The sequence below is a fragment of the Sphaerodactylus townsendi genome, linkage group LG01, assembly GCF_021028975.2.
Source record: "Sphaerodactylus townsendi isolate TG3544 linkage group LG01, MPM_Stown_v2.3, whole genome shotgun sequence".
NCBI lineage: Eukaryota > Metazoa > Chordata > Lepidosauria > Squamata > Sphaerodactylidae > Sphaerodactylus > Sphaerodactylus townsendi.
Genome location: NC_059425.1, coordinates 22,809,552 through 22,834,007, shown reverse-complemented (window position 1 = coordinate 22,834,007; position 24,456 = coordinate 22,809,552). Strand labels below are relative to the sequence as shown.

The 24,456-nt window shown below is 44.7% G+C and overlaps 1 protein-coding gene across 1 annotated transcript in view; it reads right to left on the bottom strand.

Annotated features, from left to right (window-relative positions):
• Positions 1 to 23,182, bottom strand: part of F11R (F11 receptor) — a 69,216-nt gene extending 46,034 nt beyond the window's left edge. The window contains 2 exon segments of the mRNA XM_048504352.1: positions 18,028 to 18,383; positions 23,151 to 23,182. Coding sequence (XP_048360309.1) covers positions 18,028 to 18,383; positions 23,151 to 23,182 — 388 coding nt within the window.
• Between the last annotated feature and the right edge of the window lie 1,274 nt (positions 23,183 to 24,456).

Below are 24,456 nucleotides of genomic sequence, written 5' to 3'. Positions count from 1 at the left end.
ATGGTTTGCTGTGTGGGACTGGATCACCAAATGGATTATTCAATTTTTTAAAAAAACAAACTAGGCAGGATTGGGGTGGGGTGGGGAGAAAGAACAGGATTGCAGGGTCACTGCCACAGCTTCCCACCCAGGGCAGCGATTAACCCTTTCAACACCAGTAGCTTGATAGAAAAACGCCTCCCAGAGCCATCAGTCAAAAAGGTTTGGAGAGGTTAGGAAATGGTTGTTTTCCTCCTTACACAGCCCTCAGGTTTGATTCCACCCACTTCTGCTGACAGCGTGATTTACATCCAGCCCTGTAATCCAGAGAAATCTATTGCTTGCAGATTTCTATGCCGAACCTCCCTTCTGTGACATGTCAAGAGCAGAGGTGGCGCCTTTATAAACCTCCCGCCTATGCTTCAGTTTCCCTTCCTCCAATCATCTGCCTCCCAGGACTGGTATTAAAGTTTATCGAGTTTATGCTGCCTGCCTACTAGGACTGGTGTTGAAGTTTTATCGACAACAACATGTGCTGCTCTGCACTGTCTAAATCAGGTTGAAGCTTGGTATTCACGCACTACCTGACAAACTGCAGGCCATCCAGGATAATTCATTGTCCTCTCTTGTGTTTTAATTCTGCACTTCAGTTAGGAATGCCAGCCTCCAGGTGAGACCTGGGCGTACCCCGGAATTATAGCACATCTCTAGATTATAGAGATTAGTTCCCCTGGAGAAAACGGATGCTGAACCCCACTGAGGTCCATGTCCTCGCCAGACTCCATTCCCACATCTCCAGGTGTTTCCCAGTCTTGCAACCCTGCCCCCATTCCCCATCCGAGGTCAAGAGGGATCTGGAAACTATAACGGGGCGGGGGGGGGGGGGGGGAAATTCAAGTTTGCAGGGTTACTTTTTTTAAAAAAAATCCCCATAATCCATTGATTTGCTGAACAAAATATGCTGGCGGAATTCACTGCCACTAGCTTAGAAGGCTTTAAAAGACCAATTTGTGGGAAAGGAGTGTCTGTCGATTGTTGCTTGCAAGTTGCCATGACAGCTAAATGACTCCTCAAGTGTTCAGAGACAGAATAACTGAATACCAGCTGCCTTAGGCCATCACTGCAAACACTCCAACAAGTACAAAGTTCTAGTGGGGCCACCAGAAACTAGCAGCCACGAGTTCTTCCTACCCTTATGTTGCTCAGAGAGCAACATGGTGTAGTAGTTCAGAGTGGCAGATTTTAACCTGAAGAACAGGGTCCAAATCTCCACTCCTCCACATGAAGCCTGCTGGATGACCTTGGGTTAGTCAGAGTTCTTTCAGATCTCTCTGAGCCCACATGGAGACAGGCAATAGCAAACCACGTCTCTTGCCTTGAAAACCCTATAGGGGTGCCCTAAGTCATGTGTGACTTGAGGGCACTAAAATTTACCCACATAGTGTTCAATTTAAGATTTTAGCTGGAATTAAACACAACTAGGATTAAGGAACCTCTAAGGACAAGGGAATGCTTCCATCCTGACAGAACCTCATGATAGAACCTCATGGAATACTTGCTGTTCACCCTCCGGAACTGGTTTTCCCAGATTCCCAGCTGCTTCTGACAACTTCCTAGTCACACCCCTGCCAGGGTTACAAATACCACATTGATTCTCTTCTGGTTTGTTTGGGAGAAAGGGATCACTGCCTTTCACAACCAGGTTGTAATGCTTGGTTTAAGGCCATAGTACAAAGAGTTTAGAAGTAAACTTTGTTCCTTTAAACAAGCAAACTGTTAGCATAACTCAGCTTGGGAGGGAGTGTAATAGTCCTGTCCTGTACAAGTTACCATTCTTATTCTTCTCAAACTTTGTTCAAATAGCACAGGAACAAAACTGGCCCCTATCTGCAGCAGAATCTTAGTAGGGACTAGCCACACAGGAATGGCAGAGAACATTTGTTTGAATATCGAACAAACCCAATTATACTCTGTTCCATGGAAAGATGACAGTAGGGTTGTATAGTCCTCCGCCACAGAACAAAGCATATCTGACATTCTTTGTTGTAGAATGCTCAACCTGGGTCCTAGAGGTTACCTAGCCCTGCTCCCTCCATCTGCTTGAAAGTTTGCAAGTAAAAGTACATACTGGCATTAATGCTCTTGTTTCAATAATGTACTATATAATGTTTTGACGAAGACAGCACATAAAAATGAATAATTCCCATGTTCGTTCGGGACTATATTCTGATACGGAAGCATATAATTTTCTCAACTGTCATACCTCAACTGATGGAACTATCATCTTTCTGTGGAACAAAGTATAGGAGCCAAAGTCATTAAATGTTTTGACAGTAGAATTTTGATGCGCTTCACGCCCTCATGAAATTGAGGGCTTCTTCAGACGTGACGGAGGGAATTCTGACTCTCTAAGGCTTATGCCTTGAAAATATTGCTGGCCTCTAAACTGCTACTGGACGTGAATCTGACTCTTTACTGCAGACCAAACATGGTTTCCCTCCCTAAACTATCTTCGGACATAACACTATCTCTGTATGATGTCCTCCATTCTATCTCTGATTTTGGTGGCCTTCAGATGCTGTTCTACATGCACTGCGTACCACAGTTACCTGAAATAAGGTAAGTGGCCACAGGAGACAGGCTTTTCAATGGCACCTTAATTATGAACATTGCTCTTCACAGAAGGCTTATATTTCAAAGCCATCCACCTTCCCCAAATTCTCTGGAGAAGATATGAGGGTCCCCTCAGGTTTGAGAAGGGCCTGTCACACCGAGGGAGACACAACACAAACATCAGGGCATCACCAGTAAGACTTCCTGGTTTAGAACTAACTGCAATTTGTCATGACCTCCAAATTGGGTGCTTTCATAACTAGAAGTGCGCTTGAGGCTGACAAACTGGGATTTTAAATTACAGTTTAACTTTTGATTTGCAGACCAGAAAGTAACCACAGTTCATTAGAGCACCAATCTGGAAGGATCTCTCAACAAATTGATATTCTGCAGGCTACAAGTCCCTTGGAAGAAGCAAGATCAGGGATTGTCCAGGCAGTTCTGGTCACAAGCCATGGTTTGAATGCAACCCTGGTGTTCTTTCAGCTCCAGAATTAAGAGAAGGCCAAGAGCAGCAGTGGTGTAGGAGGTTAAGAGCTCGTGTATCTAATCTGGAGGAACCGGGTTTGATTCTCCGCTCTGCTGCCTGAGCTGTGGAGGCTTCTCTGGGGAATTCAGATTAGCCTGTGCACTCCCACACACGCCAGCTGGGTGACCTTGGGCTAGTCACAGCTTCTCGGAGCTCTCCCAGCCCCACCTACCTCACAGGGTGTTTGTTGTGAGGGGGGAAGGGCAAGGAGATTGTAATCCCCTTTGAGTCTCCTACAGGAGAGAAAGGGGGGATAGAAAATCCAAACTACTCTTCTTCTCTTCTTCTAGGGCAGGAAATCAGCTATGTTATCAGCAGTTGCGACAGGAAACTATGCAAGCCTTTAATCGCACCCTTTCTTTCTCTGCCAGACTTAAAGGAAAGGGCAAGAGTTCCCAGTTCAAATTTATTGGTGGTCTCCGACCCCACAATGATGCGTCTGGCCTCTACCTCCAAACTCCTCCTCCTCCTCCTCCTCCTCCTCCTCTATGAAAATCAGGAGGCTATCCCGCCTCTGAGAGGTAACACTGTCTCACTCCTAAGCCCATAGGAGGGTTGCTCCAGCATCCATTCACATTTCAGAGAGGGCTGCCGGGGGGGGGGGGGGGGGGGACAGTTGAAGATGGCAATGTCTCAGAGGAGAGCAGACAATTTCATGGGCAGTGTGGCACAGTAATTTCACTCTACCTCTGGGAGAAGACATTGCTTTGAGGTCCGTCTCTTGTGATGATAGCTGCAACTGTTAAAGAGGATTCACCACACAACCTGTGCGCGAATAAATCTTCGATGTTTTGTTAAACCTCCTGCCTCAATGATCTCTGTGCTCTTCAGACTCAATATGAAACTTATCACGGCAGCGAACACAAAGCCTTTATACTTGCTACCTTAAGAACACCTTGTAAGCGAGGGGAAGGCTTACATCTCAAAGCCATCCACCTTCCCCAAATTCTCTGGAGAAGCTATGAGGATCCCCTCAGGTTCGAGGAGGGCCTGTCACACCGAGGGAGACAAAAATCAGGGCATCGCCAGTAAGACTACACAGCCATCGAGGTTGTATGGAAATATCAGGAACTTCAGGAAGGACCAGAAACGGAACAAATCTCTGAATCCAAGTGGGAATGGACTCCTAAAAGGCACAGCAAGATAAACAAGGCTATTTCCTTAACTAGAACAAAGCTCCCTTTGCGCTTCGCTGGTTTTTTAACTATTGAGCCTCTGAGGCAATATTGCTCCAAGAAAATTAATGACCCCTTCAGACACACACCCTTACAGTGCTTGTTGTGAGACAAACTAAAACAAATAGGGGAAAGTGTAAGTAGCTTTTGGGACTGCGGGTTTACTAAATACCCTCATATCATAGGAACTGTGGCTCTGGCTTAAATGATTCAAACAGGAAATGTTTTACAGCATAGTCTAATAATTTCAGAGATGTAATTTAAAATCCTTCTTTGTGCAGCTGCACTGGGATTTTGGGGGGGGGGAGGGTCATGTCAAAAACACGCCATTGATGTATTTTAAAAATGTAACCACTGTGTGCTTGAAGAGCCACTCAAGAAGAAAAATTCATTCCAATGAGTTATCACAAATGTATTGCCAGTCAACCAGATGTGAAAAAGAAAAACAAACAACTTGGAAAACTGGTTATGGTGGGCTTTCCGGGCTGTGTGGCCGTGGTCTGGTAGATCTTGTTCCTAATGTTTTGCCTGCATCTGTGGCTGGCATCTTCAGAGGTGTATCACAAAGAGAAGTACACTTCTTTCTGTGATACACCTCTGAAGATGCCAGCTACAGATGCAGGCAAAACGTTAGGAACAAGATGTACCAGACCACGGCCACACAGCCCGGAAGGCCCACCACAACCAGTTGAGTCCGGCCATGAAAGTCTTCGACAATAACTTGGAAAATCTTCCAATTTTCTATCTTTCGGGGGGGGGGGGGGGAGAACAGCCTAAACCAGCTGCAGAGGTAGAGAGATTTTGCATCAAATGGGCTTCACACAACCAAACGATGCTAGTATTCATGTTGCCGATCCACACAGCACTTTAGCAAGCAGAGTGAAGGTCCCTGCCCCGAGGAGTATGCAGCCTAAGAAAAGTAAAACACCTATCAGAGTGTCCTCTGACTACACTGATCACAGTAAACATGTTGCTCAAAGGGAAGGGCAGTATGACAGGAGTGAAACCAAAGCATAAACTTTTCTAGATCCTCAAATATTTGATCAGCAATTCAGGTACGATAAACAAAAGTGCTCCACCCTGAAAATACCGACTTGACAATTGTATATGTGCTGTCACGGCCACGCTCTCAAGAGATAAGGTCAACTCACATTATAGATGTAAGCTGATAGATATGAAGCCTCAGTTCCCTACGGGCTATAAAAACAAAGGAAAACAAAATAGCCACTTAGGTAAAGGGCTGGGCAAGCAAAGCCCAACCCTACAATTTTACTCTTCCAAATCTGGTTTTCAACAGAAAAGCCATGTCACTGTTTGGCAAGCATCCCGGACTTATACCAAGAGCAATCGATGGGAAAAGGACAGTCCAGTCAGCAAGAGCAATTCTTGTCCTTTGACGATGGCCATTTTTGTCCAGTGACTATCAAAATTAGCTCCTTAAGAGTTGCCTTTAGCTGGCCAGGAAGAAGCCATTTTAAAAGATAAAAAACCTACTAGGAAGGCGTGATCGGTTGATTCATCCTTTGCTAAAAAAGCATGCCTAAACAGGCGTCGTGGTTAAGTGCCTGCACTGCCACTCACACGGTCAGGAGTTCAAGCCCCCTGTGGGTCAGATATCCTGGCAGCCATCCATTCCTTGGTCGGTAAATGAGTACCTAGCACATACCGTAGCTAGGGGGTAAAGAATAGCTGGAGAAAGCAATGGCAAACTACCCCACAGACACGGCTTGCCTATGAAATCACTGCTTGCAGTGGTACCCCAGGGTCGAACCCGACTGAAGGGGAAACTTTACGTAAATAGAGATGTTATGCCATCTTGTGCTTGTGTAAGTTCTGCTACCTGCTTTATTTTGCTGCTACAGGCCTAGACTGCTACCTGTTTGAAAAACCAGTATTTGTTGCTTGCTTTAGAGCTGGTTTGCATAGCTTTAGAGCTGGTTTGCATCCTACTGTTAAGTAACTTCCTACTATGCCAGGCAAGGAAGAAAGGCCTTCTGGCTATCTAAGTGAGGATGGAGAGCGATGCGGAGTGCACATCTTGCTGTCACGGAGGTTAGGCAAAGAAGCTGGAAGAAAAGGAGGTAGCCGGGAGGGGGGAAAGCAGGAAGAGAATGATGCTGCCAGAAGGAAGGAAGTCCCAAAAATAGCATTCTGGGTAAACAAAAACCCAGGAGCAGAACAGACAACAAGAAGGATCTATCTCCGACTCCTTCTGGAGTACTGGTGCGCTTGGTACAAAGAGACTGTACAGCTCTTTGATTACAATATTTGGCATATTGGTATCAAGATCAACCTCTAGCAACTCCAACCGTCAGTGTTTATCAACAGCCACACTTATTTTCTAGCTCCTGCTATCCCTGATTTCTCCCTTGGGGAGTGCCTTAGTGCAATCATTTGAGTTACCTAACATGGTCATCCTTCAAAGTCTAGCTCCCAGCCCAAAGTCACTAGAAACTAAACCTCTGAGCAAATGAGTGGCTGCATCATGCTTCTAGTGCAGTGGTTCTCAACCTTCCTAATGCCGCAACCCTTTAATACAGTTCCTCATGTTGTGGTGACCCCCAACCATAGAGGAGCAGTGTCTTGGTTCCCAAGACCATTGGAAATATGCGTTTTCCGATGGTCTTAGGCAACCCCTGTGAAAGGGTCGTTCGACCCCCAAAGGGGTTGCGACCCACAGGTTGAGAACCCCTGTTGTGTGAATCCATCCTGATTTACTCATACCAACATATAGGGGCACTGAAACAAGCAGTCTGCCATTTCACACGTCAAAGAGAGTCATTCTAAACTACTAATAGTTTTCTGTAGAAACTGGGTATTCGTATTAAAAATACTTAATTAGCAGAGATACGGAAGCAGCATCCAGTAGAAAAACCAGAGATACTTTAAGTTGCTTTATATTTATTACTAACTTGAAGGGTAGGGTTACATGGAATAAAACCAACTAAATGCTATACTGCTCTGTTACATATTTACAGTACCAACTATACACGTAAGACTACATCTTTCTGTCTGCTAGAACAAATAAAACAAGTTAACGTTATAACGTCTGATGTACATGCTCACTAACATGTAAGCAATGGTTATCTGACTGACCAATAGCTAATCAATAGATCCGCTCATTACAATATCACCCCAGCATCCTGTTCACATCCAAACAGATGTTTACCCTTTAATGACTGGTTTTGACAGACACTTGCAAATACCAACCAAAACCCAATAGCAACTGCTAACGAACAAGTACCTTCTTGGTTTTAAAAATAGAACAAGTTGTTGCAGAGTAAGCAAATACAGTAGAGAGGAGTGATGCAGGAAAAGGGGTGTAACAAGTGTTCTGACTTGTATCTGTGATGGACACACAATTCTTCTGAAGAAGAAAACCTGGAAGGAAAACGGAACCACCCATTGAACCAGCTTGGTGTCATGGTTATGAGTGGTAGACTCTAACCTGGAGAACCGGGTCTATTTCCCCACTCTTACACATTACGCCTGCTGGGTGAGCTTAAGCTAGTCACAGTTCTTTGGAACTCTCTCAGCCCCACCTACCTCACAAGGTATCTGCTGTGGGGAAGGGAAGGGGCTGATAAGCCACTTTGAGACTCAGTTGAGAAATGTATTGTCGAAGGCTTTCACAGTCGGAATCACTGGAGTGTTGTGGGGTTTCCAGTAGGAGAAAATGCTACTGGAACACGGCCATACAGCCAGGAAACCCCACAACACTTCAGTTGAGAAATTATGAATCCACACCCTTCTTCTAAGGAAAGCCAGGGGCTTACCTGTCTTCCTGATCCTCCTGTAGAAAACCCTTTCATTTGAATAAGGACAGTCAGTAACAAGCCCTACTTTACAACAGCACCACAGGTGGGATCCAGCAGGTTCTCACAAGTTCCCGAGAGTGGGTTACTAATTATTTGTGTGTGCCGAGAGGGGGTTACTAATTGGGTCTGCTTTTCCGTTAGAAATTCCATTAGGTCCAAAAATCATAAAGTCCTGTTGTTTCCTATGTGGCTGGTTAGTGAAGGTAGAAAACGGGATAATTCTCCCTGTTGGGCTGTTTTAAAAACATGTTTTAGAAATATGGTAAAGTTCCTTGTTTAAGGAAAGTATCCTTCTTTTGATTTCTAGAAACAAAATTAAGTATTTGAAAGTATTAAGTATTTGACAGGCAGTCAATTAGAGGAGAAGTCGTTGTTTCTGTTGGCAGTAGACGATAGGACTTGCTATAATGAGTTTAAATTATGGACAAAAAGATACCAGCTGGAAATTAGGGAAAAAATTTTTACAGTAAGAGTTTTTACAGTAACAGAGAAATTATTAATGCCCCGCCCCCGAAATGCCCGGCCACGTCCCCAACGTGCCACGCCCAGCCCCATTGGCGCTACGCCACTGTCTGAATCCCACCACCATGGGAACCTGTTACTAAAATTTTTGGATCCCACCACTGAACAGCACTACCAACTTTCTAAAAGCTTGGCAGGCACTGAGGAAAGTACTGGTAGGTGCCATTGGGGACCCAATACTGGATGATGAGTTTTATATATTTTGAGACCAAAGTGTGGTGATACCAAGCTGATGCTGGGCCTCATCCTCTGAATGAAATAATGGTTTCCTGAATTTAGGCCAAAAAACGGGTTTCCACCCAAAATATGTGACCTTGGCTAAGAAATACCAGGGTCAGAAATGATTAGATGCCACCCTTTGATGAGCAACTTACAGCTCAGGTTTTTTTGTCGCATATCCTCTCATTAAATAGCCAGCACTACCTGACTAGTAGATGACAACGTGTGATTGGTGTTTGGAATATGCTGCCACAGGAGGTGGTGATGGCCACTAACCTGGATAGCTTTAAAAGGGGCTTGGACAGATTTATGGAGGAGAAGTCGATTTATGGCTACCAATCTTGATCCTCTTTGATCTGAGATTGCAAATGCCGTAACAGACCAGGTGATCGGGAGCAACAGCCGCAGAAGGCCATTGCGTTCACATCCTACATGTGAGCTCCCCAAGGCACCTGGTGGGCTACTGCGAGTAGCAGAGAGCTGGACTAGATGGACTTTGGTCTGATCCAGCTGGCTTGTTCTTATGACAAATTTGTCTCAGAAATTCACTTTGTTCTTGCTTCCCCAAGGGCTCTATTCATGCTAAAAATAAAAGAAGCAAAAAAGTCTTGTGGCTCTTTGAAGACTAACAAGCTCAAGAGCTGATCATGATTTAAGAAAACACAATAACAACAACAAATATTCCATCAGATTCAGTACTGGTTAACCCATTACAGACATCTACCACAAAAACCAACACCAACCTTCAGAAAAGGGCTTTTTGAAATTGGGTGCCTTCACACTGTGTGTCCATTAAGTGCCATCAAGTTGCTTCCGATTCATAGAGATGTTATTAGCTATTGACCTCCAAAATATCCTTGCTCAGGTCTTGCAAACTAAGGGCTGTTGATTCTTTGATGGCGTCAATCCATCTTATGTTGGGTCTTCCTCTTTTCCTGCCACCTTCCACTTTTCCTAGCATTATTGTCTTTTCCAATTACTCTTTTCTTGTAACGTGACCAAAGTATGATAGCCTCAGTTTTAGTCATTTCAGGCTTGATTTGATCTTGTGATCCACATAGGATTGCCAAGAGATATCAGGAGGCAGGTACAGAGGGTAACAGTTTGCAGCAGTAAGTGATGTTGTCACTTCCGCCCAGACCACTGCATGTGCCCCCTTAACCCTCAAGCTTTCTAGCCAACTTCATCACCACTGTGCCTGAATTCCATTTCATCTTGTTTGCTCTCAGCTTCAATACACTGGACTTCGGACAGTTGCAGCAGCTTCCAGAGGCCTAGAGACAAGTAACAGAGGAGAACGTCCTCTATATAGTGAGGACAACTGACTCCGAAGCTACAGACAGCTTCATTCAAAGGCTTAATAGTGGCTAAGAAAGCCCGCATGGTGTAGTGGTTAAGAGAAGTGGACTAGAATCTGGAGAACTGATTTGATCCCCCTCCCCACTCCTTTTCATGAAGTCTGCTGGGTGACCGTGGGCTAATCATCTCTCATAACTCTCTCAGCCCCACCTGCCTCACAGGGTGCCTGTTACAGGGAAAGGAAGTGAAGGTGATTGTAAGTCACTTTGAAGCCTCCTTAAGGTAGAGAAAAACAGCATATAAAAACCACCTCTTCTAAATTGCATAGGGAACAAGTTGAATTACTGTGGCAATACACAAGTTGGGTCCCCGGCTGCTGACCAATTCTCCCACAGACTCTACGCAATCCCCCCCAAAATTGTAGTTGACTGTGTCAAAAGTACCCAACATATGCAACAAAAACCAAGGACGCATTATCCTTAACTACCCAGATAGTCCATTAGAATCACTGTTGTTATTTAAAACGTTCGCATCCTGCCTCTCAGCCAATGACGGCCCTTGAGGCAGCAAACACTTAAAGGGATTAAAATCAACTTTAAAAGCAGCATATGTATAAATACAATAATTCAACAGACAGGATCAATCAGGAAACACTGTCAAAAAAAGAAGTCTTCGCCTGCTGGGGGAAGACAATGATAGTAGGGAATAGGTGAATTTCTGGGGGCTGGGGGAGAGGACAGATCAAATTTCACTGTTACAGAGCCATGACTAAGAAGACACTTTCTTGCATCTAACCTCAGATGACAGAATACCCAAAGAAGATGAACAAGAAGAGTTTGGACCTGTAAGGAGACTCAAGGTGGCTTATAAGATCCTTTCCCTTCCTCTCCCCACAACAGACATCTTGGGAGGCAAGTGGCTCTCTAGACCATAAGAGTAGTTTTTACCTCTGTTGTTAATGTATTGATATAGTGTTACTGTATTGATATATACTGTTAATATAGTATTACTGTGTTGATATATATGGATATGTTGTTAATGTATTGTTGTTAATGTATTTATATATTGTTATATATTGTTATATATTGTTATATATTTATATATTGTTAATAATATAGCAGCAGTGGCGCAGGAGGTTAAGAGCTTGTGTATCTAATCTGGAGGAACCGGGTTTGATTCCCAGCTCTGCCGCCTGAGCTGTGGAGGCTTTTCTGGGGAATTCAGATTAGCCTGTACACTCCCACACATGCCAGCTGGGTGACCTTGGGCTAGTCACAGCTTCTCTGAGCTCTCTCAGCCCCACCCACCTCTCAGGGTGTTTGTTGTGAGGAGGGAAGGGCAAGGAGATTGTAAGCCCCTTTGAGTCTCCTGCAGGAGAGAACGGGGGGAAATAAATCCAAACTACTACTACTACTACTTCTACTTCTTCTTAATATAGTGATATAGTGCTGCTGTTATTGTTATTGGCTAACACTAGGTTTGATGCTTTTAAGTTGCCATCTGTAACATCTGTTTTCTATTTTATAGTTTTTTATGTATTTTATTAGTATTTATTCTATTTAATGTATATTGTTGTGATTTGTTGTTCGTTGCCCTGAGCCCTACGGGGATGGGCAGGTAGAAAGAGAAGAATAAACAAACAAACAAACCAATAATATAATAATGTTTGCTAAAGGGCCTCTCATCTTTCCACAGACTCATTTAACTAACCACAGCAGGGCGGAGATCCAGTTTACAGGAAGTGGCCTTCACAACACCAAACACTCAGCGGGTATCCAAAATCTGACATATGGGAAACAACAAAAGAGAAAGTGGAAAGTAACGGGGGAAGAATGTCCTTTCCCCCAATCACATGTATAATTTTTGTGCGTATAACCAGGGGTCTGCAACCTGTGGCTCTCCAGATGGTCATGGACTACAGGGGCTGATGGGAATTGTAGTCCATGAACATCTGGAGAGCCACAGGTTGCAGACCCCTGGATAAGCTTTCGTGAACTAGAACAGCATTCTTCAAATTGGCATCCAGTAAGAGTACTCCCGTGGGTCTGTGAGGGGACTAGGGGAGCCCTTATCACGCCCATTGAGACTAGGGGAGCCCTTATCACGCCCATTGAGCTCACATGAAAAGGGAGCTCTCTCAGTTCACTAGGAATGGGGCATTGGATCTCCATCACAGAAGTTGGTGGAATCAGCTCTCCCTGCTTTCAAAGGTTCAGGGTTTATACTGCCATCCCCAGTCGCCAAGCGTCCAGATCACTTTCCAAGCGCTGTCTAGAAAGCGTGTTGATTGGATCCCACGATACACAGTGATAGACTGTACTGTGCCAGTTCAGAATGTGGATGGAAAATTGCATTTCGGAACATTCCTCTGTATATAGCTCTTCACTAAGGCAGATAGGTCCAACTTCTCTTCCTCCCCACTGCCCCAAAGAACAGCAGAAACTTCTATGGCTGGTTGTTAACTCATTACTCCTGGGGTGTGGTCAAAGGGCTGAATTCCAGGGAAACTTGTTCTGAATATTCAACTAGTATTTCCAGAGGATCCTGTTTGAAAAGAGGCATTCCTTTTGTCCTTTTAACCTTCTTTTTTGTTTTTTTTAAAAAAGAAGTATTTCGCCTCAAGTCTTGAAAGAGCAGGGGACTTCAGAAGGGACACTCAACGCCTGTAGTCAATCTGTCCGTCATTTTAGGGTGGTTCACATACCTCGCAAGCACAGGATGGATGGTTCCAGCTGTCTGCAGAAGCTTTTGCTGTAATTCTGCATTTAGCATATAGTGAATGCTAGAAAATACTGGAGTCAGAAGCTGCTGGTATGTTCCTGGAACTTACTACTTCAAAAGACAGCTTTCTCTGTCATCAGGAGAGCCAAACCCTGATATTATGGGTTCGTAAGAAGCAGTACATAGAGCCTATTGTTATTCATCGAAGGAGGAAGAGAAATGGGACTAACCTACCTTACTGCCTATGCCTGCCAAGTTTTTTTTATCCATCACAAACATAGAAGAGAAGAAGAGTTTGGAGTTATATCCCCCCTTTCTCTCCTGCAGGAGACTCAAAGGGGCTTATAATCTCCTTGCCCTTCCCTCCTCACAACAAACACCCTGTGAGGTGGGTGGGGCTGAGAGAGCTCCGAGAAGCTGTGACTAGCCCAAGGTCACCCAGCTGGCTTGTGTGAGAGTGTACAGGCTAATCTGAATTCCCCAGAAAAGCCTCCACAGCTCAGGCAGCAGAGCTGGGAATCAAACCCGGTTCCTTCAGATTAGATACACGAGCTCTTAACCTCCTACGCCACTGCTGCTCCTACCCAGAGAGATCTGTCTGGTTCCAACTAAACCCAAATGCTAACTAGTTGAACACTGTCAAACCCAACCATCTTCCAACTTTCCACCTTCTTTTGTATTTTCCCCCAGTTTGTAAGCTTGAGAGCAGCTTATAGAACTGACAGTGGGGCCTTCATGCCTTTTTATTTATTCACAACTCTCCTGCCAGCACCACTGTTTTGAGCCTTCTGTGCTAATTTAGGAGACCATCTGTCTTCCAACGTACAAGGTTAAAAGTTCTAAATAAAATATTTCACATTTTCTCCTAGGACCTCTGGCAAGCCCCAAGCACAAGTTACAAAAAACCAGTTCACATCGTTCTGACTGGCACATCCAGGGCCAAAGGTGACCATCATAACTTTGCTCTCATTAAATGTGAGAACCGCCAGTACTGCTTTCTGGGGAAGTTGAGGTATTTGCTGATATTCCAAGACTGGCAAAGGCTCTGCCACCTGAATCAAACCACCATTCCCACTCGGCACACTGAAGCACTAGCGTGTTGTAGCAGTGAGAGCAGGGGTCCCCAATCTTGGTGAGTCACTAGGAGCTTCTGGGATTTTGAAAAAGGGTAGTGGGTGCTGCCACAAAATGCCTGCTGTGGAGAGCCCCAACCCCAACGCATATTTTAAAAATAGCTTGAAATGTTGGGGGAGGGGGAATGGAAGATTCCACTTTTTGCAGTGTCAAAAAAACTTGCAGGTAATAGCTGAACTGGCTCCGTGTGAAGCCAGTGCATACCTGCGAGGCCATCTCTTCTGGTATGTTTCCCAGAGGGAGTTGCATACGGTGAGTTGGCATCAGCTGGAGGTCCATCTGGACTCAGGGGTCCAGGGCTTTTTTTGGAGTTCTCTGTCTACTGAGACCCAGGCCCTATAGAATTTGTTCCAGTTACAGACAGAGGGTCCTTCCACACATGCAGAATAATGCACTTTCAGTCCACTTTCACCATTGTTCGCAAGTGGATTTTGCTATTCCGCACAGTAAAATCCAGCTGCAAAGTGCACTGAAAGTGGATTGAAAGTGCATTATTCGGCATGTGCAGAAGGGAACAGAGTTGATAGTCACTAAAGGGCCACAGGTGGCTGCTCTGAGCACTGCTCCTCAATATAGTACCCACTCCATGTTCCAATAAAGTAGGCAAGGCCTTTGCCCTGAAGGGTGGCATGTCGTTTCCATCTTTAATGCTGCTACCAAGCAACTGGAGGATGAATAAGCTGGAAATCTCCCTGAATGAAGGGCCCTGTGCTACAGACAGAAGAGCCCTTCCTCTCCTACAATGCTCCACATTTTTCCAGTTTGTGAGCTCTTGACACAAAGCACCTGAGCAAAAGGGCCATGTAGAAGAAATCATGAAATCCCTCATCAGGGAAAGAGAAAGCTGGCCATAGTGGGGTGAAGGGGCTTTAGAAGAAGAAGAAGAAGAGTTTCAATTTATATCCCCCTCTTTCTCTCCTGCAGGAGACTCAAAGGGTCTTACAATCTCCTTGCCCTTCCCCCCTCACAACAAACACCCTGTGAGGTAGGTGGGGCTGAGAGAGCTCCGAGAAGCTGCGACTTGCCCAAGGTCACCCAGCTGGCATGTGTGGGAGTGTACAGGCTAATCTGAATTCCCCAGAGAAGCCTCCACAGCTCAGGCGGCAGAGCTGGGAATCAAACCCAGTTCCTCCACAGCTCGGGCAGCAGAGCTGGGAATCAAACCCGGTTCCTCCAGATTAGATACACAAGCTCTTAACCTCCTACGCCACTGCTGCACTGCTGCTTTACTCCCCTTTCTTCGTGGTCAGCTTGCTGTCCATCAGGGACCTGGGCATTCTCATTTTCCCATGTCAGCTGCTGTGTGCCTCATGCTAAGGACATGATAACAAGGCAGAAAAGGGAAGCCATCTCCTCCAGATACACAAAGGTTCAACAGTGATGGGGAGGGTGATGCATAAAGTTACTTTGTTTATAATTACCTATTTAATATTAATAGCCATATTTTATATTACTGTGTTTGTTTGTTTTTTAAATTAAAGCTTCATTAGTACTTAAAAGTGTTTACATCACCAAAAACATACAAGAAGAAATTCACTGAAGTATAAGGTACATTTTTCATAAGGACTCACAGTTCCTTCTGCACTGAAAATTAACACTAAAAGTAATTTGTTACCGCTTGGTCATTAACCACCATTTTATATTACTGCATTTGGGTGTCTGGGGTAGTCATGTGGATTTCTTGGTTAATTGTAGTTGCAAAAGTAATTCTCCATGAGACATGGAGTGAATCTCATTGCTCTGAACTGTCGCTATTGCCCAAACTTTGCTAGAGATGGTCAGACTCCTCCTATACCTAGCCCAATGGCCCCCACAGCGACCTCTCTATACTTCCATCACACATAATCTGGCTGCAGAAGAGATACAGGGTAGAGATTCAGGTCACAAAGAGACACACACGCTGGGGATAAAAAGAAGAGAAGAAAGTGACAAAGAGAAGAATGACAGAGGAGGAAATTTTAAAAGATGTATGGAAGGAGATAAGGAAGAATCGGGGCGGCTGGGAGGCACACAAATAGGAAGCAGGAAACACCTCAGTAGGCATCATGCCACCAGAATTAAAGGAAGACTCTGGATCTATACGCCCCACCAACCATCTAGCTTACCAGATGCCCTTAAGCAAACGATACTTTATTACTCCTACAGGAAACTGGGCTTCCTCAAGAGAAGGCGGTATTTTAAAAAGTTAATTATGATGGTAATGATGATTTAAGACTTCAGGAGAGTGAGATATTCAGTTTGCTCACTCTGTCTTGTCTGGATTAAGAAGGACTAGGGGTGCCTTTTTCTGATAGCCTCCCAAATCATTTTGCCGATCAGGGCCCTATAGCCCGACTCTGTAGAATCATAACAATGCTGTCTCTGCTTGCGTCTCCCACAGAACTACTAAGACAGATAAGACCTTTTAAGTCCACAGATAATGGGTATCACATCCTAAGAAGAAAAATATTATTTACTAGACTTCTAGGATCCTCATCCAATGCAGACCTGTTCGGACAGCTTGGCATGAATAGATCAAGGTATCGGGCAGTCTGCCAGCTCTCGTTCAAGTAATCCCGAGGTGTGGTTTAAAAGGGTACAGAAACATGATCTTGCTTGTCTTTGGTTTATCCACTGCCCTCTGAAAAGCACGGGTTCAGGGCTCATGGGAACAACAGCCGCCAAATCCAGCTTGCAGCCGCTTCCCCAAAAAAAGTTGCGAAAAACCAGGAGAATCTGATTACGTTCTAAGAAAAGCTACCAATATTAAGTAACCTAGACCCACAACTCCAGTTTGTTGCTTAAGCAAAAAGGCACATCTGTATAGAAGCCTAGATAAAATAAAAAATAAAAAGCTATCACCCTCAAACCGCTTCCCATTCCAACACAGGGACTTTGAGAATTATTTCAAGGTATTTATGCATACTGACCAACTACACACTGGGGGGGAGGGAGGGAATAAAGATTTCTATTAAAGAACAATCCAACCAGCTGACTGTTGAGCAATATTCCAACAAGGAAACAGTTTTGGAGTCATTGCAGGGCATTTGCCAACCTACAGGGAAGAATAGAAATGAAAGTCCTTTTCAAACTACCTTTCGAATGCTAGGAATCAAAATAGTAACACTATATAAACACTGTTCTATGTAAACTGTCCGCTTATCTGAAGTCAAAGTACCGGACAACAGGGTCGGCAGGCGCTTCTAGTGAACCGACAGTGAACAGAAACAACAGAACAGGAAAAAAGAAAGAAAATGTTTTAGACAAAAGCTTTGCCAAGGAAAGATCCACAAGCAGCCAAAGACCGCTCTACACCTTTATGGGTTTGAGCAACATCTTCGTGCCCAAGAGCAGGCACTAGAGCAAGAATGAAGACTTCATACCTTGCAGGGAACTTATAACGTGCAATCGGGGAAATTTTTCTCACGCTGTCTGGAAATACAAGAGGCCAGGGGCAGGTTTTGTGGGCACTCAAACCATTTCCACTTCCAATCGCTTGCTCTGTTAGGTAACAGGAGGAGCAGCAAGGTTTGCTTTTATAGACTGTCCTGAACCAGGGCTGTCAGAGCTGGACAGCAAGGCGCTGGCCTGGTAGAGATCCCAGAGCACATCCTTGGGGAGGAAGGCCCCCTCTTCAGAAAGCCACACCACTGACCGTCAACCTCGTTGTCACCACCCCACAAACATCCTGCCTCCACAGGGAAGCTCCAGAGACCTTCTTCCTGTCGGGAATCAATGGAGCCTTCCTGCCTCCCCTCCCCAATTTCCCACCCCCAACTTTCCAACATTTCCTCTCCCCTCCTCACTACTTCCTCCAGTTTTCTCTCACCACTTTTGCTTTTAGGATTCTCCCAGTTCCTGTCCTCCCTTTCCCCCTTTCCTATGTCTTTCTGCCCTCCCTTCCCTTCTTCTCCCCCTTCACCTTCTTATCTGTTTTCTTTACATTCTTTCTTCCTCCTCCTCCTTTTTCCTTTGCACTTTCCCCTTCCTCCCCACGCCGTTGTTTCCATGTCTCCCCTCCACCCCACGCCCAACTCACAGGATCCGGCGCAGAGCAACACCCAGAGCCAGCATCGAGAGCCCCGCTGCGCAGCCTCCGCCATCTCCTGCCCCGTCCGGCCCGTTTGGTCTCCTTGAGACGACTGAGCCAGGCGAGGCGGCAGCGCAGCGCAGCGCGCAGGTGAGAGGGCGGCCCCTCCGGATTGGCTCCCCGGGCCGCCCGTCGCTACCCTTTCCCCGCCCCTGCACAGGTGAAGCCAGGCAAGACCTCGACTGGAGGAAAACAGTCGGCCACACCCTGCGGGGGTTGGAGCAACTTTCCAAGCAGGGCTGCTAGGAAGGCAGAAGCCGGGAGGAGCTGGTCGGGGAGGCCAGGGCGGTTCTAGGCGGTGGATCCTATTATGGAAGGTGCAAAATATTTCCCTGTCCCTAGAAAAGTAGCAGGTCGAAATGAAGTCTTCCCCACCCCCACCCCCCACGTAACTTTTGTACATGATGCAGGAATACAGTTTTGCATTCAGTTTGAGGAAATAACCCCAGGTTGGGAAAGAGCTAGAGATTTGGGGGGTGGGGGGTGGAGCCTGAGGACAGGGTTGGGGGAGGGGCTTCAATGGGGTTTATTGCCATGTGGAGTCCACCTTCCGAACTGGCCATTTTTTCCAGGTGAACGGATCAGTTGTAAAACACCAGTTCTCTGGAAGTTGTCAAAAATAATATTCTGTACCTTTAAGGCTCAAGTACGGTGAAACACAGTTTCCTTAAATAATGTAAAGAGTTTTTTGTTTGAGTGATATCATTGTAGGGGCATAAAAATTATTGCTATAGTGAAAATACTAGTGTTGTGAAGGAAGTAATACCTATATGTGTTTATCAAGCATTATTTAAGGAAACTGCTTCACAGTACTTGAGCCTTCAAGGTATAGAATATCCTCTTTGATAATTTTCAGGTGTACCTACCCTTTTTTTCTTATGGATCACCTGGAAATTGGCAACTGTAGTGATAGTACAGTCCCAATACAAGTTTTATCTCCTAGGTGGTATTCATGTTCATCACATGTATGATGTATGCATGGTATTTTTTCCAGAGCACTGTGAGTAAATTACAATAATTTTTACAACAACCCTGCAAAGTAGGACAATATTTTCCCCATCTTACATACTTGGGTGGGGTCATGAGACAGTGAAAATTGCAGAGTTCCCGGTAAAGGAGAGCTTTAAATCAGGAGCGTCATATCTTGTATTTCACAATCCAGTCCTGAACAGAGACACCACCTACTGAAACCCATTCATTTCCATGGATTTAAAAAATGATGTAACTCGGTTTATGAGTGCATCAGTTTCCTAGGCACTGAGTTTCACCACTTTTCAGTCCATGGCTGTTTAACTTGCAGCTAATTTTTTTTTTTAAGAAACCATTTACCTGGTAGGCAGAGTGGAATGAAATAACTGCTCATAATTAGGGAGGTTGCTTCAGAACTAAAGTTTGTTCCTTGTGATTTTCAGTTGAGTTGTATGACACCATATTTGTAATATCCTGGCTCAGAATTGTCAAAACAGCTTCTAACTGCTGTATAACTATAACCAGCATGTTGGGCGCGTCCGGAAGACACTTCCACACTGTGTGTGCGGGGAACGTATAATCATGGTATCATCTTTGAGTATCTCAGAATGTACAGATTTTGTTCCGATGTTCAAGAAGCAGCAGCAAATAACACCTAATTGTGACCTGGAATCCAGCAACCTGCGCATTAAAGCACATGACCTATGAAGTTACATTCATGCACAAGAATTCACCAAGTGGGATTCAATCTGGTTTTAGAAGCCTCCAGTCTGGCAACAGACCAAGATGGCAAATTCAAGACATTAAAATCCTGATGACTACAGATTTTGGGTTGTTCCTGAACTATTTATGCCTTTTGTACCTTATGGAGTGCATTTGCGTGTTCCTGATGCGGCATTATTTCAGCGATGGAAGACTGTTATATTACAATGTCTTTTAAAACTTTGAGAACAAGTCCATCATGACGAAGATGTTAGTGTAGTGGTTAAGAGCAGGTGCACTCTAATCTGAAGAACCGGGCTTGATTCCCCGCTCTGCCACTTGAGCTGTGGAGGCTTCTCTGGTGGACCAGATTAGCTTGTGCACTCCAGCACATGCCAGCTGGGTGACCTTGGGCTAGTCACAGTCCTTCAGAGCTCTCTCAGCCCCACCCACCTTACAGGGTATTTGTTGTGGGGGGGAGGGGGCCACATGTAACGGAACAAAGACAGGGTATTTGTTGTGGGGGGGGGGGCACATGTCATTTGGACATGCTGGATTTACACTGAGCAAAGATGCTAACGGTAGGTCGTTTTGGAGGACATTGATTCATGGGGTCGACATGAGCCAGAAGTATCTTGACGGCACTTGGCACTCACAAGCTACATTGAATAGTCCTGAGTAGATATAACATTTAACCTGGGAGCGAATCTTATGGTATGCATGCAATATGCTTCTAAGTAGACCTATTTAGGATTGCTCTTTCAGTGAGCACAGAGCAATCCTAAATAGGTCTACTCATTGCGCTGCATGCCATAAGATTTACTCCCAGGTTAAATGTCTCTTAGATTGCAACCATACTGTCTGAGTTTGGAATTTATCTAAACAATCCACAAAGACTGCTTTTGATTGTTGTGTAACTATGACACAACATTGTTGAGGGGGGAAAATTCTCTCATGATCATGTCCTGTCATCTTTGTAATCCAGACCATATATATCACTTCTTATAACCTCTATTCCTTTCTCCCTTGCCCATAATTTATGCTCATTCATTATAAGCTCTGAGAGTCCAATAATTTGATTTATTAATATGTATGAGTTCACAATTATGTACACAAACATACTCCCACTGGGATTAAGTGCACCCTTTTAAATGGCAAAAGAATTTGAGGCTTTTCAGTTTAGCAAAAAGATGACCGGGGAGGAAAGATATGATAAGCTTTATACAATTATGCGCAGAATGGAACAAGCAGATAGAGAGAACTTTTCAACACAGAACTTGGGGAAGATAAAATTACGAGAATATGCTACAAGGGCCAAATTAACAAATCTTGCACGCAAGGGTTTGATGAGAAATGAAAACTGTATTTCTTATACAAGGCTGAATCGATAATGTAAGAATAATAATAGTGAGAATAGTAATTTATTATTGACTAAAATATAAATAACTGCTTATTAGATACTTATTGTTGTACTGGAACTAACGGTTAGAAGGTAATGAATTTTAAAACTATGTAATGTTCTCTCTGAATGATATTAGTGTTGTAATTCTAAGATCCAGTGTGTTGAGTTAATATATATAGTTCATGGGTAACTGTATTTTCTTTCTTCTCTTTCTATATTTTCTTTTCTGTTTTTAAACTACGGTATATTTGAAAAAAAATTAATAAAAATATATATATTTAAAAATAGAGAGACCTTTTCTTGCCTCTCCCATAATGCTTGAACTGAGGACATGCAATGAATTCGTGGGCAATGCATTAAGAAGAGACAAACAGAAAACATATCAATGTATTGTCGAAGGCTGTCATGGCCAGATTCAACTGGTTGTGGTGGGTCTTCCAGGCTGTGTGGCCATGGTCTGGTGGAGCCAATGGACACAGTGTGTAACAGACTTCCCTCTGTGATACACCTCTGAAGATGCCAGCCACAGATTCAGGCAAAACGTTAGGAACAAGATCCACCAGACCACGGCCACAAAGCCCGGAAAACCCACCACAACCAGAAAACATATCTTTCATGCACAACTGTGGCTGTGTTGATGGCAGGGTTGCCAGCTCTGGATTGGGAAATGTAGCCCTCTGCTTAGGTTTGTTGTGAAGATAAGGGGGGCAGCGTTGTATGCCGTCCCAAGTTGCTTGGTTGCAATAAAAATAAGGATGCCAGCTTTGAGGTTGGAACTGGGATTTCCCCAGAATTACAGCTCATCACTAGACTACAACAATAAATCCCCCTGGAGAAAACGGATGCTTTGGAAGGTGGACTCTTAAGCATTTTAAAAAGGGATAAGAGAGATTCATGATGAAGAGGTGGCTACTAGCCAGGGTGAGGAAACCTCTGAATACCAGAGCAAGGAGACAACATTAGCTTCTCTGGAGGACCAACCTACTGAGCACTGTGCAAGACTAGGTGGACCACTGGTCTGATCCAGCAAGGTACATCTTATTCTATCTGGTTTGATTCCCCACTCCTCCGAGTGGCAGAGGTTTATCTGGCGAACCAGATGTGATTCCACATTCCAACATTTCTGCTGGGTGACCTTGGACTAGTCACAGTTCTTCAGAACTCTCTCAACCCCACCTACCTCACAAGGTGTCTGTTGTGGGGAGAGGAAGGGAAAGGAGCTTGTAAGCCACTTTGAGTCTCCTTACAGGAGAGAAAGGTGGGGTAAAAATCCAAACTCCTCCAACTCCTCTTCTTCAATCTGGCAAATGGCCAAGAGGGTAAACATTTGTTCCAAACAAGAAAATAGATAGCTGCCTACCAAGGAAAGCCTCTGAGCATGCTTGTTGGACATCTGGAGGAATTGGTGGGCCACCAAGATGCTAGACAAGAAGGACTACTGATCCGATCCAGGAGGGCTGTTCTTTACATTCATTGGTCCATGTCGCCTGTTTGGCTTCTGTGCAGGTGATCTGATGCTCCTCACATTCTGAGCTATTATAAAGTACAGAAGTCTTGCTGTTCTTAAGAATGTAAGAGCTTTTCTGCATCATACCAAAAGGTCATTTATTCCAGCATTCTTTTTCCTACAGCAGTTATTCAGATATCTCTGAAAACCTGCAAACAAGGCATGACACAGTAGCCCTCCTCCACTTCCTTTGGGGATCGGTGACCAGAATTGTACGCAACATTCCAAGTGACAAAAATGTTCTAGGTCTATACAGGACTAGCTGGTTCAGTTTCACTTCTTCTCCTAACAATCCCTAGCACAGGGGTAGGGAACCTGCGGCTCTCCAGATGTTCAGGAACTACAATTCCCATCAGCCCCTACCAGCATGGCCAATTGGCCATGCTGACAGAGGCTGATGGGAATTGTAGTTCCTGAACATCTGGAGAGCCGCAGGTTCCCTACCCCTGCCCTAGCAGGAAACCAGGCCTTTCCCCACTGCTGCTGACTCACGCTGAGGTGGCATTTTCACTGTTAATCACCATAACCCCAAGATCTCTCTTCTGGTTAGTCACCAGCCAGGCCCTAAAAGCCCCCACGACGCCACCTGCTTCACCTCTCTTCAAGCAGATTGTGATATTTATGTTGTCTGTCTCATTAACTGAGATATTTATAGCAAAGAGGCATCTATTACCAAAGCAATAAACAATGGTTTTGTGTGTCAGATGGGGCCCAGGAGAGTTTACTGACCTCTGGTGGTCAATGCTGTTTGGAACTTGCTTTGAAAACCCAGCGATTGGTGGACCAAATCCAGCACCATCTAGTTCAGTGGTGGCGAACCTATGGCACAGGTGCCAGACGTGGCACTCAGAGCCCTCTCTGTGGGCATGCACAAACAGAGTGTCCCCCCCCCCCCCACACACACACAGACATCTAGGCTGGCCTGGGCTGCTGGGCTCGATTATTAGCATTAACCCTAACAGCTAGGCTCATTCTACACATGCAGAATAATGCACTTTCAAACTGCTTTCAGTGCTCTTTGAAGCTGTGCGGAATAGCAAAATCCACTTGCAAACAGTTGTGAAAGTGGTTTGAAAACGCATTATTTTGCGTGTGCGGAAGGGGCCCTAGTTTTAGGGAAGCAGTGTAGGTAACCCTGTTAAGCGCTGTTAAACCCCACTGATTTTCATACGAAGAACTAAAACGCGATCATTTACCTGGGAATTAGCTCAGTTGCTGGCAATGGGGCTTGCTTCTGAGTAAATCCTCCTAGGGTCGTGATTCACCCCTTGGAAGAGTTGGAAGAGTTGCACGGTTGCGTCAAAGCAAAGCCACCAACTACCACCAAGCTTACTCCCGAGTAACGCACGCCTCTGAGCCAACCGTTTTTTCTAAACTAAAACCTCAGTATTCAGGTTAAATTGCTGTGTTGGCACTTTGCGATAAATAAGTGGGTTTTCGGTCTCGAAAAGGTTCACCGTCACTGATCTAGTTGCTATTCTTCATTGCTCTTTGTGATTCCTGAAGCTGTTTAGATAGGGGGAGAAACTCTTTTTGCCACACCACGGTGGAGTTGCAATTATATCACTTCCTTTTTTGTTGTGAAATTCGCAAGGTGATTAGAGATTCCATCTCTGTTGCTTAGAACTGCCTTTAAACAGTTAGTGGAACTAGTTACCGAAAAGACTAGATTAATTGCTTTTTATGAGTTGTGATCGGCCTTCTTATCTTGCTGTATCAGATGATCTCATATGCTGGATAATGTTGCTTATCTCTTAAGTGGTAACCAATCCGATTTCTAGAAATAACCACATGATCG